We start from the raw sequence: 12,981 nt of genomic DNA, 5'->3' as shown, positions 1-12,981 counted from the left end.
TGGCAATTACGGATTACTTATATGTATTAATAAATGTTAACATGATCGTAAATAACTTTTAGCATATTTTATGTATACAACTGCATAAATCTAAAAACTCAGGGATATATTAATGTAAAATACTACACATTACACAAAGAAATATTTTTATTATATTAGATATTATAAACAAATTTCACTTTTTAACATGATATCTTATTTCTTCAGTATTATATATAATAATAGTTTATGAAAATGGTATTTTTATATAACTTTTAATACTTGTTTACTTTTGATAAAGTTACATTCCTCAATAGTTTTGACTAATTTTTTATATTCCATAAATTTTTTAATATTTTACTTTCTTTGGACAATATATGCATATGCAGAATGATAATTATCTTTTAAATAAAACTTCATTATTTATGTATAATTATGGAAATCTTAATAATCGTATACTTTGATAAAAATTCAAAATTTAAAGCTAATATATCTATAGTAAATGTGCAAATTGTGATACTTATACTATGTAGATGGTATATTTAATTTTTAGCACAAAACGGTAATATCTCATTATCAAATTTTACAATATTTACAATAAATAATTTTACATATTATGTTATATCTGTACATGTATATACATATGAATGTAATATTTATAATAAAATAAATTACATCTATAGTAATCTGTAAATAAATATATAAATACATTCGTATAATGTATAAATCACATAAAATAAAATTATATATTAAATCTAGAGTTATGCTACAAACTTTTCAATAGGATATATTTTGTCATTTTCACTTAGAGTTAAATTGCGGATAACGTCGTGCCGAAGGTTGTCTCTGTCTGGCAAGAAAGGATTGCCCTTGTCCTGAGCTAAGTGCTACAAGATGTTGATCTAATGCTTCCCTATGAGAAGATAATCCTAAACGATAAAATGCTGATATCATTAACTTTTCTTCCATTTCTCTGACCATTTTGGATTCTTTCAAAGACCTTTCCATATCTTCAATTATTTTACGTTGTTCTAAAATTTGATTGCGTAAGACAACAATTTCAGAAGGGGAAGAATTATTTTGCTTAGGATCTAAACTTTTTATAACACTTTTTGCTTTCTCAATATATTTCTTATAACGTTCTTCAAGCGCCGCGTTTTCATATTCACGTCGTGTTAATTTTTCTTGCAATGTAAAGGCTTTCTGTTTCTGACTTTGTAAAGCATTATCTCGATCTTCAATTTGTAATACCAAACGATCTCGTTCTACTTGTGCTCTTCTTAATTCATCCTGTAATTGTGTTATTTTTTGTTGTAGAGTAATATTATCATTTTTAGCATCAGTACTAGATTGATTCCCAATTGCTTCTTCCAATTTATTTTCTAATTCAATTATCCTCTGATTAGCTTCGCGATTTTGTCCTCTGAGATTATTTAATTGTTCTTCAGAATGTTCAAGTAGTGCTTGTACAGTAGGTAATTTATCTTCATTACCTTTTTGTTTTAATTTTAATATTTTATTTTCATACTGTAAAAATAATAACTTCTCTTTAATCTCAAGTGGAATCATTTCTGTACTTCCTACCGCATCATCTGATACGGGTTTAGTAACATTTTCTGCTGCTTGTAATTGCGTACATTTTAATTCTTCATTAGTCTCTTTCAAAGCATCTCGTTCTATAATTAATCTATCTCTTTCTCTTTGCACAGCACTTAATTTTGCCTCCATCTTTTTGCCTTCAAATTCGAGTCGATCATATTTATTACTTTGTTCATCTAACTTGTGACTAACTTCTGCAAGTTGCTGTTTACACAGTTCTAGATGATTACGTAACATGGCAGCTCGTTTTATCTCTTCCTCATAATCAATCTTGGCTTGTAAGTATTCCATATTTTTTTCTTCTAGGATTTTTACTTGTCGTCTTAGATCGCTCAAATCTTCCATCTTTTTTTTGTAAGAATCTATAGTAAGTTCGTACTTTGCTACTTTGTCTGCTGTTTCACGTAATGCATCTACTTCATCTTTTAGGATATTTGCTTCATCTGCTGATTTTTGTAAATCTTCTTGCTTAGTCTGCAATTCTAATACTTCTTTCTCTAACAGTTCTACTTTTAATCTATAATCATCCCTAGAGGTCTCCAATTTAAATACTTCATCTTTGAGAGCTTCTACCTGTTTTCGAAGACTAGAATATTTTAAAATAGAACCTGAATCTTCAGGATTTTCAAACTCGTCTAATCTTTCTTGAAGTTTCTTATTTTCAGCAATTAATCCTACTTTTTCTTCCTGAAGAAGAGAAAGTTGTTGATCAAGTTCATGACATCTCTGTTCTAATTGTTCTTTCATATCGACTGCAATTTGCAATTCTGACAATAATCTTTGTTGAGCACCATCAGTCGCATCTAATGATTCAAAGTTAAGACTGGTGCCTAAACTTAATCTAGGACCATGCATACTACTTTCTAATGTTTGAATACTTTGCATGATAGCTTGTTGCACAGATTCTTCCATACTCATAATTCTAGTTATGTATTGCTGTTTCTGATTGCAGTTTACAGCACACCCAAGAATAAGTTGCAATAAACGACATAATTCGTCTCTGTCGCAATGTTCTCCTATCTTAGCAGCATCTGGCTTTACATAGCCTGACAACTGTTGATTTAAACACTCTATATAATATTCCATGACAGCTTCAATAATTTTTTTAAGATTACTGACTTTGAGACGCCAATTAGAACTAACATCTGTCTTAATTTTTGCCCGCCAAACTGCTGTAAACCATTCTGGTGCTATTTGAGCTAAAACTTCAGCCAATGCAACACCATCGCTTATATCTTCTGGCGATGAATGAGCAGCTTGAAGATCAAAGGTATCTAACCATTTGATCAAGCAAATTATCTGCTGATCACCCATGTTTCAGAACAATTATCCAATAAAACGAAATCCTTTGAAATCCTTATTGTATGTTTGTGTAAATGAATTATTCCATATGTATTGAAAAAACAACATACATATAATAAATAATAATACTAAGGAAAAGCAATTTATTCACTGTATATAGTAAAAAGTTTTGACATAAATCTATGTTATAGATAAAAATGTTTAATATCAAACAGATACAAAAAAAAAAAACAATAGAAATAAAAGACAAACTTTACTATTTGTTTAACTTGTTAAAAAATGTACTGTCACGTCATCTTTACAACAGCAAACGTTCAGACGGGCAACGTGTATCGAAGCACAGTGTAAAACACTGTTACCATATTTTTCCCGCAAAAATTTCCTAAATTCGCTACATCTAAAAAATTCTTCAATAGAATAGTTGTAAACTTTTTAACCAAAATTATATGATCTTTTTATAAAAGAAATAAATACATATTGAAATTTTAATAGAATTTAATTTATCAGAACATTATGGATCATAATAGCGTATCTTCTTATAGATAGGTATATTAATCAATCTTAACATGGCAACAATGGCACGTTCAACTGTCGTAATAATTGTCCTTTGTTTAAAAAGTTTACCAACATTCATTATCGTTGTATGATAAAATAACGTGTCCTAACGTATATCGAATAACTGATTTATTACAAAAAAAAAAGAAAAAAAAAAAAAAGAAATGTTACAACTTTTTAATCATTATTTAGTTCTATGACATGGAAGAAATAGAAACTATAAAAGTTTTATTACAGAAAAGAAAAAATATTTACCACGAAAAGTATGAAAATGATAAGAAAAAACAGATAGAAGAATATAATAATTTAATGAAGCAGTTGACAGCTTTACGAGGTAATTAAAGTTTGTTTGTTTGTTTCTTTTTTTTTTTTTATTATATAAGGTAACAAATGTTTCTTTAACATTTTTGCTGCTAATGATATAGGATATAGGATAATGACTCATATTCACGTGTTTTTAGAAGAAAGTATTCAATGTCAAGAAATCATTGGTAAAAACTGCATTAATTTAATTACAAATGAGAATGCAGTAAAAAAATTATTATATGATTCAAAACATGTACCGGGTTTACCAATATCTCATGACTGTCATCAGTATGTATAATGTTATTATGTATAAGTTTTATTACAAAAGTTTCATTCTCCAATATTTATATTTATTAAAACATTATCTGTTTAGACAATCCATAGAATTTTTCTCAAATGCTTTAGAATTTCTAAACAACTTTCAAACTTCTGATGGACCTTTAGAAATCTTACAAAAGGATAATGTTGATACTGAGAAGTTAAATAACGATATTGTAAGTAAAAATGAGTTAGTCATATAAATATAATTATATCATCATATTTAATTTGGTTATGTAGATAGCATGTACCAACCATGTAAGCAATGAATTTTATAAAGCAAAATCTGCATTTCTGCATGTAGAAAAAGTCAGAAATAATATTGAAGTTCTATGTGATTTTGACTTTATTTCTGATGGTAAGTTTTTTATTTTATACCTTTTTTATATTTGACAAATCATGTATAAAAACATTTATATATAATCATATACAATAATAATTTTATATTATACATGTTTATATACTTATATAATATTTTTTATATCTTTTTGGATTTTTATTAGATGAAAATGCAGAGTTAAGTGCATCTGATTCATAATCTATTGACCTCATATGTAAGGTATGTAATTTTTCTAATAAATGAATGGACATAATCTTTGTATAGACTTCTATTTAATGTTTTATTAAATACCTATTGTTTCAAGGCATTTATTGGTGATATCTAACTGATCATCCAAATTTAATTTTAGCATTATTAATTGAGGATCAATAATATCCTAAAACATTCAAACAATAACAAATATTTTCTTTTTAAGTTTTTTCTAAAATGGTTTTTTAATACTCTAATAACAAAGTAATCATTACCATGTAAGATGGTATAACTTGTGAAGTAGGAAGTTCTGATAAAACTGCTGAACCATCTTCGTACATAGAATGAATATTTGCTTTTATGTCTTTTACCGGTTTTTCTGTTTGAGAAGTTCGTAATGCTAATCTTTCTCTATCATAAAAGAGGCATAATTCTTAATTTTATTAATTGTGTTATTTTTGTTACTTTATTTCAACTATAAAACATGTACTTCTATATTTACCTTGCTAAATGTAGTTTTTCAGAAGCAATTTTAGTTTCTCTTTGTGCTAATACTTCAAGTTGTAATTGTAACTGACCCAGTCTTTCCTTATGTTGATTATCAATTTGATGTGCTTGTTTTAATGCCTTTATTCCTTCATCTCTTTTTGTTAATGCAGACTACTCAGCAGTATATGTGTATTAATATAAAAAAATATTTTAATTTTGTATTTATGTTTTGTATTATTTTCTAATTAATAAGTAGAACAAATTTCACCTGTGTCAAGTTTTCAAGTTCCTTAGCACGCAGTATAAGTTCATTTTCTTTTCCTTGGATCTGTTGCTGTTGTATTTCGAGTTCTCTTATTTTTTCTTGCCATTTCAGTCTCTCCTGATTAGCACGATTATTTGCATTTTGAGCAGCCTTTATAGCAGCTTCTAACTAAAAATAAAAAATTAGTAATATTTATAAAATGTAAATACATTCTAATATATCTTTATTGGCCAATACCTCTGCCTTTGCCATATCATCACATTTTAATCTATCAAAAACTTCTAATTTTGCACGTTCAGTTACAACTGTTTCTCTTTCTTGTGCAATTAATCCTAACTGTCTCTCTTGTTCTTTTATCCATGCATCCTTTAAACTCTACAAGCATTATATATTGATGTATGTACATAAACAAAATTTGGATTATATTTGAAAGTATATAATTATAAATATTGAAAATATATTATACCTCTAAATGTTTATGTTCCCAAATTACTTTCTGTTCAAATATTTCTCTTTCTTTTGTTAATGTTTGCTCTTTTGTTTTAAGTCTTTCTTCTGCCTCATCATATTGTAGGCTTCGTTTTTGGATATCCGATGTAAGCTGTACAAATTGTAATTCAAGCTTTTTCATGGACTCCACAATTTCTTTACGTTCTTCTTCCAAGATTCCCTTTTGTCTTTCCGTACTTTGTCTTTCTGCTATAGTTATTTGTAAAAAATGTAATTGTAAAATAAGTATAAAGAGGTATTGTTAAAAGTATTAATATAAATTTGTTTAAATTTATTAAACTTTACTTTAAAGTATACCTTCCAAATATTCTTTTTCTAATTTTAGATATTCGTCTTTTGTTTTATCAATTTTTTCATCCTTTTTTTTTAATTTTTCGTGTACAGTCTTTATATTGGTGATTAAAATACTAGTTTTATGCAACATCTCTTCCATATCTGATTTGAGAGTTGTTACAGCTGTTACTGCTAAATTTTCACATTCTTTAGCTCTAGATATATTTTCCAGAGTTTGCGAATGTTCCTTTTGTAAAATATTTATGTTGATAGAATGCCTTTCATAAATTTCTTGAATGGATTTTACATGTTCTTTCTAAAAATACATAAATTAATGAGTACCTGTGTTAGAATCCATGGAATTAAAAAGATTTAATGCTACCTTTAAATTTTCTATTTCTTCTTTATACGCCATTTCTATTTGTATTTTCTCTGCCTTAATTTTTTCAATTTGTAATTCATAATCATTTTGTAAAGTCTCAATTTCATGACGAAATCTCTTTTCAAGTTTGTCCATTGTTTCTTGAAGAAATGTAATCTGCCTTTTGCAAAGAGAAAATAATATATATATATATACATACATATATATGTATATGTATTTTTAACATTTCATTAAACTTTATTTAGAATACTTATTTGTACGAATCTTCATGAATTATTAATTCGTATTCATGTCTTTCATTTAAACTTTTCAGTATATTTTCCAGATATAATTTTTCGGATTCTAATTTGTCTATAGACTTCTCTAAAACAACTTTAGTATCTTCCTCTTTTGTATCTTCTGTAGTTTGATTCATTGAAAAATTAATAGGTATTGGCAAAGATGTGGGTTGAGCCATCAATGTCTTAAATATGAAAACAATGGAAAGAAATCAAAAGTAGAGATAGATTAAAATTTTTATAAGATTTTTAATAATTATTTCTTATTTCTTCAAATGTGCAATACATATATATCACCCACCTGAATATAATGATTAATACGCTCTTGTTGTTGTCTCATTTGTGCTTCAAGCAAAATTTGTCTGTCCATTTGTTTTTTAATAAGCATATTAAATTGTTTTTCTTGTTCAGTTAATTTGTATTTTTGAGTTTCTATCAGCTTACTTAATTGATCATTCTGATGAGATAAAGTTGTAGCTGTTCTTAGTTCATGTTCCTGTTGTTGCATAGTCATAATTGCTGCATGTTGATCAAACTGTGTACCAATTAGTATTGGTAACTCCTCGTCCCGTACAGCTGTATTATTCATGTCATCATTATCTGTCTCTATTGCTTTACTTGTGTAATTATGACGTATCTGAGTATTTTCAAAAGACGGGTTTTGTTGTGTAATATCTTGTTCTATATTATGCAATGATGATTGTTCAACTTCCTGTAGTTTTTTATTGTCTGATGTTTTTGTTCCACCTAGCCATTCTGGTAGATTTTGATTTGCTGATTTCTTTTTATTTGAATCTTCAGCAGTTTCAGTTTTTTTGAATATCTTTATAATTACAAAAACTTTATTAGTATGATATAGGTATATACAAATAATATTTAAAGGAATTTAAAATAAGATTACCAATTCTGAAGTATATTCAGCTTGAGGTGAAGAAAGTAAACCTAAAGGATCATGAATTATACTAGAGGTTTTTCTTCCTCTACGAGATTCTCTAGATACAGAAACAGTAGGAGCATATCCAAGCATTGTAGATTTGATTGGATTATCTTCTTTGATAACATCTGCTGTGTATTCTGTAATTGTTTTGGTACCAGGACTATCAAGAGTTTGTTGAGAATTGATATTCTGGATGGAAGTCGAATGTTGTCTGTTTCCAAATAAGTCTTCTATTAATAATGATTTCTGTGATTTACCAGTTGCTGATTTCAACTTATTAAGTGAACTCGCTGTAGTACCATCATTAATATAAGAAGTACTTTGCGTTTTATGTATATTTACTTGCTTCAATGGCTTATTTTCAGAAATTATAGATTCATCTTTTAAATTCAATTGACTATCTTGATTTAATGAACTTTTTACCAGGTTAATGTTATCTGTACTTACATCCGATAGTGGATGTATAGGTCTATCGCTTGATCTGATACTAGATGCAGAACTCGTTATAGTTTTTATACCAAATAAACTTTCCATTAAAGTACTTTTAGCATTTTGTGTAACTACATTTTTTTGCTTTAATGGTATTTCTTCTTCATCTGATATTAAATCTGCCAGAGGGTCATCTTTGTTAAAGTCTGTAGAGAACCAAAGTTTTTATTTTCAATATATGTTTAAAACAAAATATTCAATATGATTCAAACCTTTGAATAGAACCTTTTTCTTGATGTCTGTATTATTCAGTAATGTAGAATCTTCAGTATCTATTTTAGTACGACTTGCTTTTTTAAACGAGCTATTAAGTAAGTCATTATCTAGATTATCGATATCTTCTACTATACGTGCAATTTCTTCTGGATTTATATCTGAATCATCAGAAAGATCAGCCATCTGTACAAAATATAAAGATTTCTTGTTACTGAACAAATTTTAATAATGAATTATTAGAGTACATTTATAAAATAAAATTTATCCTTATGTTGTAATTACCAAGAGCAAAGTTTACCTCGTAGAAAGTAAGTAATTATAAAATTACCAAAACAAATTATTAAACAAAATTAGAGAAAAGTGTAACAAATGTTTAATATATCACGCCGCTCGATATCGAATATACATGTCATTCATGTTTGACGGTCAGGTAAAGCTGTCACATTCGGATAGTAGCGTCTGTTTACATACACGATCAGCTGTGCCATCGCTATGGTAACGAAATTACGACGGCCCTTACGTCTGATGATTGGTTAGTCAAGAGTCACGTGATGCGAAAAGGGAAGCGAATCATTTGAGAAAGCATGACGTGGGTAATTACATGTTCATCACTGCAATATACTTCGTTGTCAGTGAAAATGGCAGACGTTATCTTTTCTCCCCGTGCATATTGTAAAATAATCTTGCACGCTGCAAAGTATCCACATTGTGCTATCAATGGTTTGTTACTTGCTAGACTAATAAGTAAGAACGACGGAAAATCTTCGGAGTTACGTATCGAGGATGCAATCCCGCTGTTCCATATTTGTCTACATGTTTCGCCAATGGCGGAAATTGCTCTTACTCTTGTAAGTATTTTATAATTATTTTTTATATAATTATTTTCTTTAAGATCATAAAGAAAACATTTTATTTATTACCATTCTGTCAATAGTAACGATACATGTACAGTATCCTTCTTAATCTAAGTATCATATTTTGAGGTTATATTTCTCGCGCGACATTTTGATTTAAACGATATAATTTTGTTATATTAATCGTTATAGGTGGATCAGTTAGCTATGAGTAAAGGTCTAATATTGGCAGGTTACTATCTTGCAAATGAAAATATTAATGATTTAAGGTAAATATCTCTCTTATATAGCCGCCCGTATCTTTTTTAATATTTTCTATAATAAGTATATTGTTATTTCTTACTACAGTACAGATAGGCCAGCTCACAGAATAGCAGATAAAATTGCAGAAAACTGTAGTGGTGCTGTACTTGTTGTGGTAGGTATATTCACGTTTATATTATAATTAAGTTATTACACTAGTTTTATTTTTTGCTTTTCTACTAGGTAGATAATAAAGAGATGACACTTAATATGACCTCAAGCCCGTTACGTATCTCACAATATGCGGATGGAAAATGGAAACTCAAAGACAAGGCCAAGTAATATATTTTTCAATATTTCATTAGATATTAATACATAAATTTATCTTTTATATTATAAAAACTTGCTTAATTCCTTACAGCATATTTTATGAAGGAGGAGTTGCTCCCACGGATGCACTATATTCTTTATTGGAAAGAGAACAATATCGTAATCTTGTCGATTTTGATAATCACCTGGATAACATCACTTTAGATTGGCAAAATCATAAACTTAACAAAGTAATAGATGAAACTGTGGAGGAGCATGAATAGAAGAAACCAGAAAAGTGTTCTATCGGAAAACTATCATTTTATTTGTACCTTACACCGCACCACATCTGTATCTTATCAAATTTCGATAAAATAACAAATGTACATATGCCATAGAGTTTATAAACAGCTATTTCTTGTTTTTAGATCACGAGGTTTCTTTACTAATCCCTTTCATATACTAGTTATGCTTGGATCCATTAAGATAGAACTAAGAAATGCTACAATTACAAAAGTGTTGACAAAAAAGGTGAAATAATGAAGAATGCAAGGTATAAAGCCTTGGTGCCAGGAACAGATTTTTATTAATTGTCTCGTAGCTTCGATATAATTTTTGTGATGTACCGATCGATAACGAAGTACAAGGACAATATTTTATGATTTCATGAATACCATAGTCCGCTTGACGGGACGAAGATGCCTTTGTGAAGATAGAAAATTTTTTTTTTCTGTCGAACTTATCACACACCTTTTTTCTAAAGCGTATAACGAATCGTGATACGGCTTTAGATAGATTCAGGTACAGAATTTTTTTCAAAGTTCCATGCGATTTGTCGATTAGAAGAAGCGAAAAGCTTCTCTCCATTGATTTTTCTGGATTTATTATAAATCCACATGGAAAAATATTGCATGTTTTTTTGTTTTAACGTTTTAACGTTGCTCTGTGACTAAAAGCTAGCCGAATGTATCGTCCAATAATATACGATATAAACTGAATTATGTATTCGCAACATTTGGCGATTTCTTTAACGATTGCATTTGCACAGTTATCTCTTTTCGAACGTCTTTTCAGCAGATGTTAGAAAAAATATTCCTTGAATTTAGCATTAGAATCCTTTTAATCCCTTCGTACACGTATTTTCTTTTGTGCATACAGACGATACGTGACTAACAATGTATAATTTTGTCTCACTATAATAATATCTCACTTTAAATGCGTGATATTCCAGGTAATGTATTTTTCTCTTTTTTTTTTTTTTTCTGTTACACTCCTGGATTTATAAAAATATATGAAAGACGTGTACGTGATCGAATGGAAAGGTGAACTTAAGATGAAATTCAAATTGGTTTAATATGTGTATAGGTAAACGAGCGAACGTAATTTTTTTCATAGTCATGGTTATGGAATCATGGTTGCCAAGCTTTTTCAAACTTTATTTCTATTTCGATGATGCGAGTATAATACTTTTCAATTAACATTAGACAATTCATCGAGATGTAACACCGATGAACGATGATATGAAATGTAGTGCGTTTAAATAAGACGCATCACAGATTTATTCGGATGTATCAAAAATACTTGAACGAATGCAATGGTGCATTTGTGTCCATCTATGAATATCTAAAACGATTGACTTTGTAAGCTGATCGCATGATCGACGTATATGTATACGTCGATATATGTATGTAAAATTTTTTAAGTGCCCATTCCATATATATTTATAGCTATTAACAACGTATAAATTTAACGTTAAATTAGCGTTAAATTCAATTTTAACATAATATTGCCAAAAATATTCACACTTGAGCGACTCGTTTCATATATCGTTCTCGTTCACTATAAACGATACATCTAATAATCGAATAGTTTAGATTACTTCGCAGGTTGGAACGATCGTGAAATCAAATTTTAGGCTTCGCATTATAATGAATGGTGTATCCGTTCGAATATGTTTCATAGTCGTATCATGATCGTTTAAAAACAAGATTCGAAAAAGATTAGATTACATTTTAATGAAATAATTTCAAGTAGTATATTTCTCATGAGACGAGCATGATTCGAATAGAATTTTGAAATTGAATCGTATGCATAACGTTTATATTCCTTAATAATCATGATCAGCATTTCTAAGTCACTAAGTTAAATCATAAAATATCTTAATTAGTAATTAGCCACTTCTATGTGAGTAACAAAGTTATGTGTTAGGGCATAGCATTCAATAGTTCTTATCGTAATTAACATTCCATATATTCTATGCATTTATTCTCGGAGAATAGATCGACAATGACAACAAGAGGAGGAGAGAATAGAAAAATAAATGTAATGGATTTAAAATTTCATTCCCGTGACATCATTAACGTTCTTTGATGTTTCATTGACCAGAATCGTCAAGAATTTTGAATCACTCGATCACCGACATTATAATCAATCGTAAAAAAATAATTGATACCGTCTCTCGATCTCGCACAAATATTGATTTCAAATTTTTATCGACCAGCGATCTATTGATATGAAACAATGATACAATTTTATATAATTTCGTGATAGAAAACTTTCCTTCCCAATGTTGCTTCTAAACTTTGATATTTTTTGATAGAAAAATCGCACGTACTTGCGTTAAATAGATATTTTCTTCTTCCGATCGTTTTCTACAAATCCTCGACACATTCGTCGTTCTTTATTACAATTTCGAAATTCCCTTACGTTTAGAAATTGCCAAAGAGCACGAATAAAATTCTCATGGAGCATCTACGTACGTAATACATATAGCGCGGTTAGCGCACATGAACGCATTGTAAAAAAGTAGAATATTGCAACAGTAGAATATGTTATTTTTAAGATGTTTTGCCTGTATCTTCAAACAAGCGGATTATTCGAAGAGCTTTTGTAAGATAACACAAAATTCACAATTACGAATTTTGAACACGTTTTTTTTGTTTTACTTTCTTACTAGGGTGGATTTTTCACCGGTATATTTTCATTTTGACAACGAAACGATCGATAATATTTTTACGCGATTCGTCGCGCCGATCTAATAGTATTAATATTATATATTTACTTCAGCTAAGCCGCTTGTTCAAGAAAATATAGGGTGTATACTACAGATTAATTAGTTTAATGTTTGACAGACGATGGAAAACCTTCG

The 12,981-nt window shown here is 28.8% G+C and overlaps 4 protein-coding genes across 11 annotated transcripts; 2 read left to right on the top strand and 2 right to left on the bottom strand.

Moving 5' to 3' along the window:
• Positions 1-695: 695 nt before the first annotated feature.
• LOC122632805 (protein Hook homolog 3) lies at positions 696-3,216 on the bottom strand. The gene has a single exon (XM_043820003.1). It carries the CDS (start codon positions 2,890-2,892, stop codon positions 781-783), a length of 2,112 nt encoding a protein of 703 aa, XP_043675938.1. The 5' UTR covers positions 2,893-3,216; the 3' UTR covers positions 696-780.
• Positions 3,217-3,623: 407 nt separating this feature from the next.
• LOC122632827 lies at positions 3,624-8,993 on the top strand. 4 transcript variants are annotated; one of them, XM_043820056.1, is made up of 6 exons: positions 3,628-3,769; positions 3,861-4,029; positions 4,115-4,235; positions 4,300-4,417; positions 4,563-4,618; positions 8,858-8,993. In XM_043820056.1, the coding sequence occupies exons 1-5, from the start codon at positions 3,637-3,639 to the stop codon at positions 4,595-4,597; spliced, it is 576 nt and encodes a 191-aa protein (XP_043675991.1). In that variant the 5' UTR covers positions 3,628-3,636; the 3' UTR covers positions 4,598-4,618; positions 8,858-8,993. The 4 variants fall into 4 exon arrangements, with proteins under 4 accessions (XP_043675990.1, XP_043675991.1, XP_043675993.1 ...); XM_043820055.1 differs by lacking the exon at positions 8,858-8,993 and having other exon boundaries at positions 3,624-3,769; positions 4,563-4,670; XM_043820058.1 differs by lacking the exon at positions 8,858-8,993 and having other exon boundaries at positions 3,897-4,029; positions 4,563-4,670.
• Positions 4,637-8,870, bottom strand: LOC122632801 (trichohyalin-like). 5 transcript variants are annotated; one of them, XM_043819994.1, is made up of 13 exons: positions 8,726-8,870; positions 8,424-8,638; positions 7,687-8,357; positions 7,087-7,608; positions 6,762-6,970; positions 6,508-6,670; positions 6,150-6,441; positions 5,809-6,041; positions 5,580-5,717; positions 5,346-5,510; positions 5,091-5,248; positions 4,864-4,999; positions 4,637-4,775 (listed from the first exon to the last, which is right to left on the bottom strand). In XM_043819994.1, exons 2-13 carry the CDS (start codon positions 8,608-8,610, stop codon positions 4,683-4,685), a joined length of 2,967 nt encoding a protein of 988 aa, XP_043675929.1. In that variant the 5' UTR covers positions 8,611-8,638; positions 8,726-8,870; the 3' UTR covers positions 4,637-4,682. The 5 variants fall into 5 exon arrangements, with proteins under 5 accessions (XP_043675929.1, XP_043675930.1, XP_043675931.1 ...); XM_043819995.1 differs by having other exon boundaries at positions 8,424-8,610; positions 8,710-8,863; XM_043819996.1 differs by having other exon boundaries at positions 7,687-8,330; positions 8,424-8,863.
• Positions 8,994-9,011: 18 nt separating the features above from the next.
• LOC122632822 (ER membrane protein complex subunit 8/9 homolog) lies at positions 9,012-10,260 on the top strand. The gene is made up of 5 exons (XM_043820045.1): positions 9,012-9,275; positions 9,474-9,550; positions 9,630-9,699; positions 9,768-9,862; positions 9,946-10,260. Exons 1-5 carry the CDS (start codon positions 9,012-9,014, stop codon positions 10,115-10,117), a joined length of 678 nt encoding a protein of 225 aa, XP_043675980.1. The 3' UTR covers positions 10,118-10,260.
• Positions 10,261-12,981: the final 2,721 nt, after the last annotated feature.

Source organism: Vespula pensylvanica, chromosome 11 (assembly GCF_014466175.1).
Source record: "Vespula pensylvanica isolate Volc-1 chromosome 11, ASM1446617v1, whole genome shotgun sequence".
NCBI lineage: Eukaryota > Metazoa > Arthropoda > Insecta > Hymenoptera > Vespidae > Vespula > Vespula pensylvanica.
This window is presented reverse-complemented; position numbering and strand designations above follow the sequence as displayed.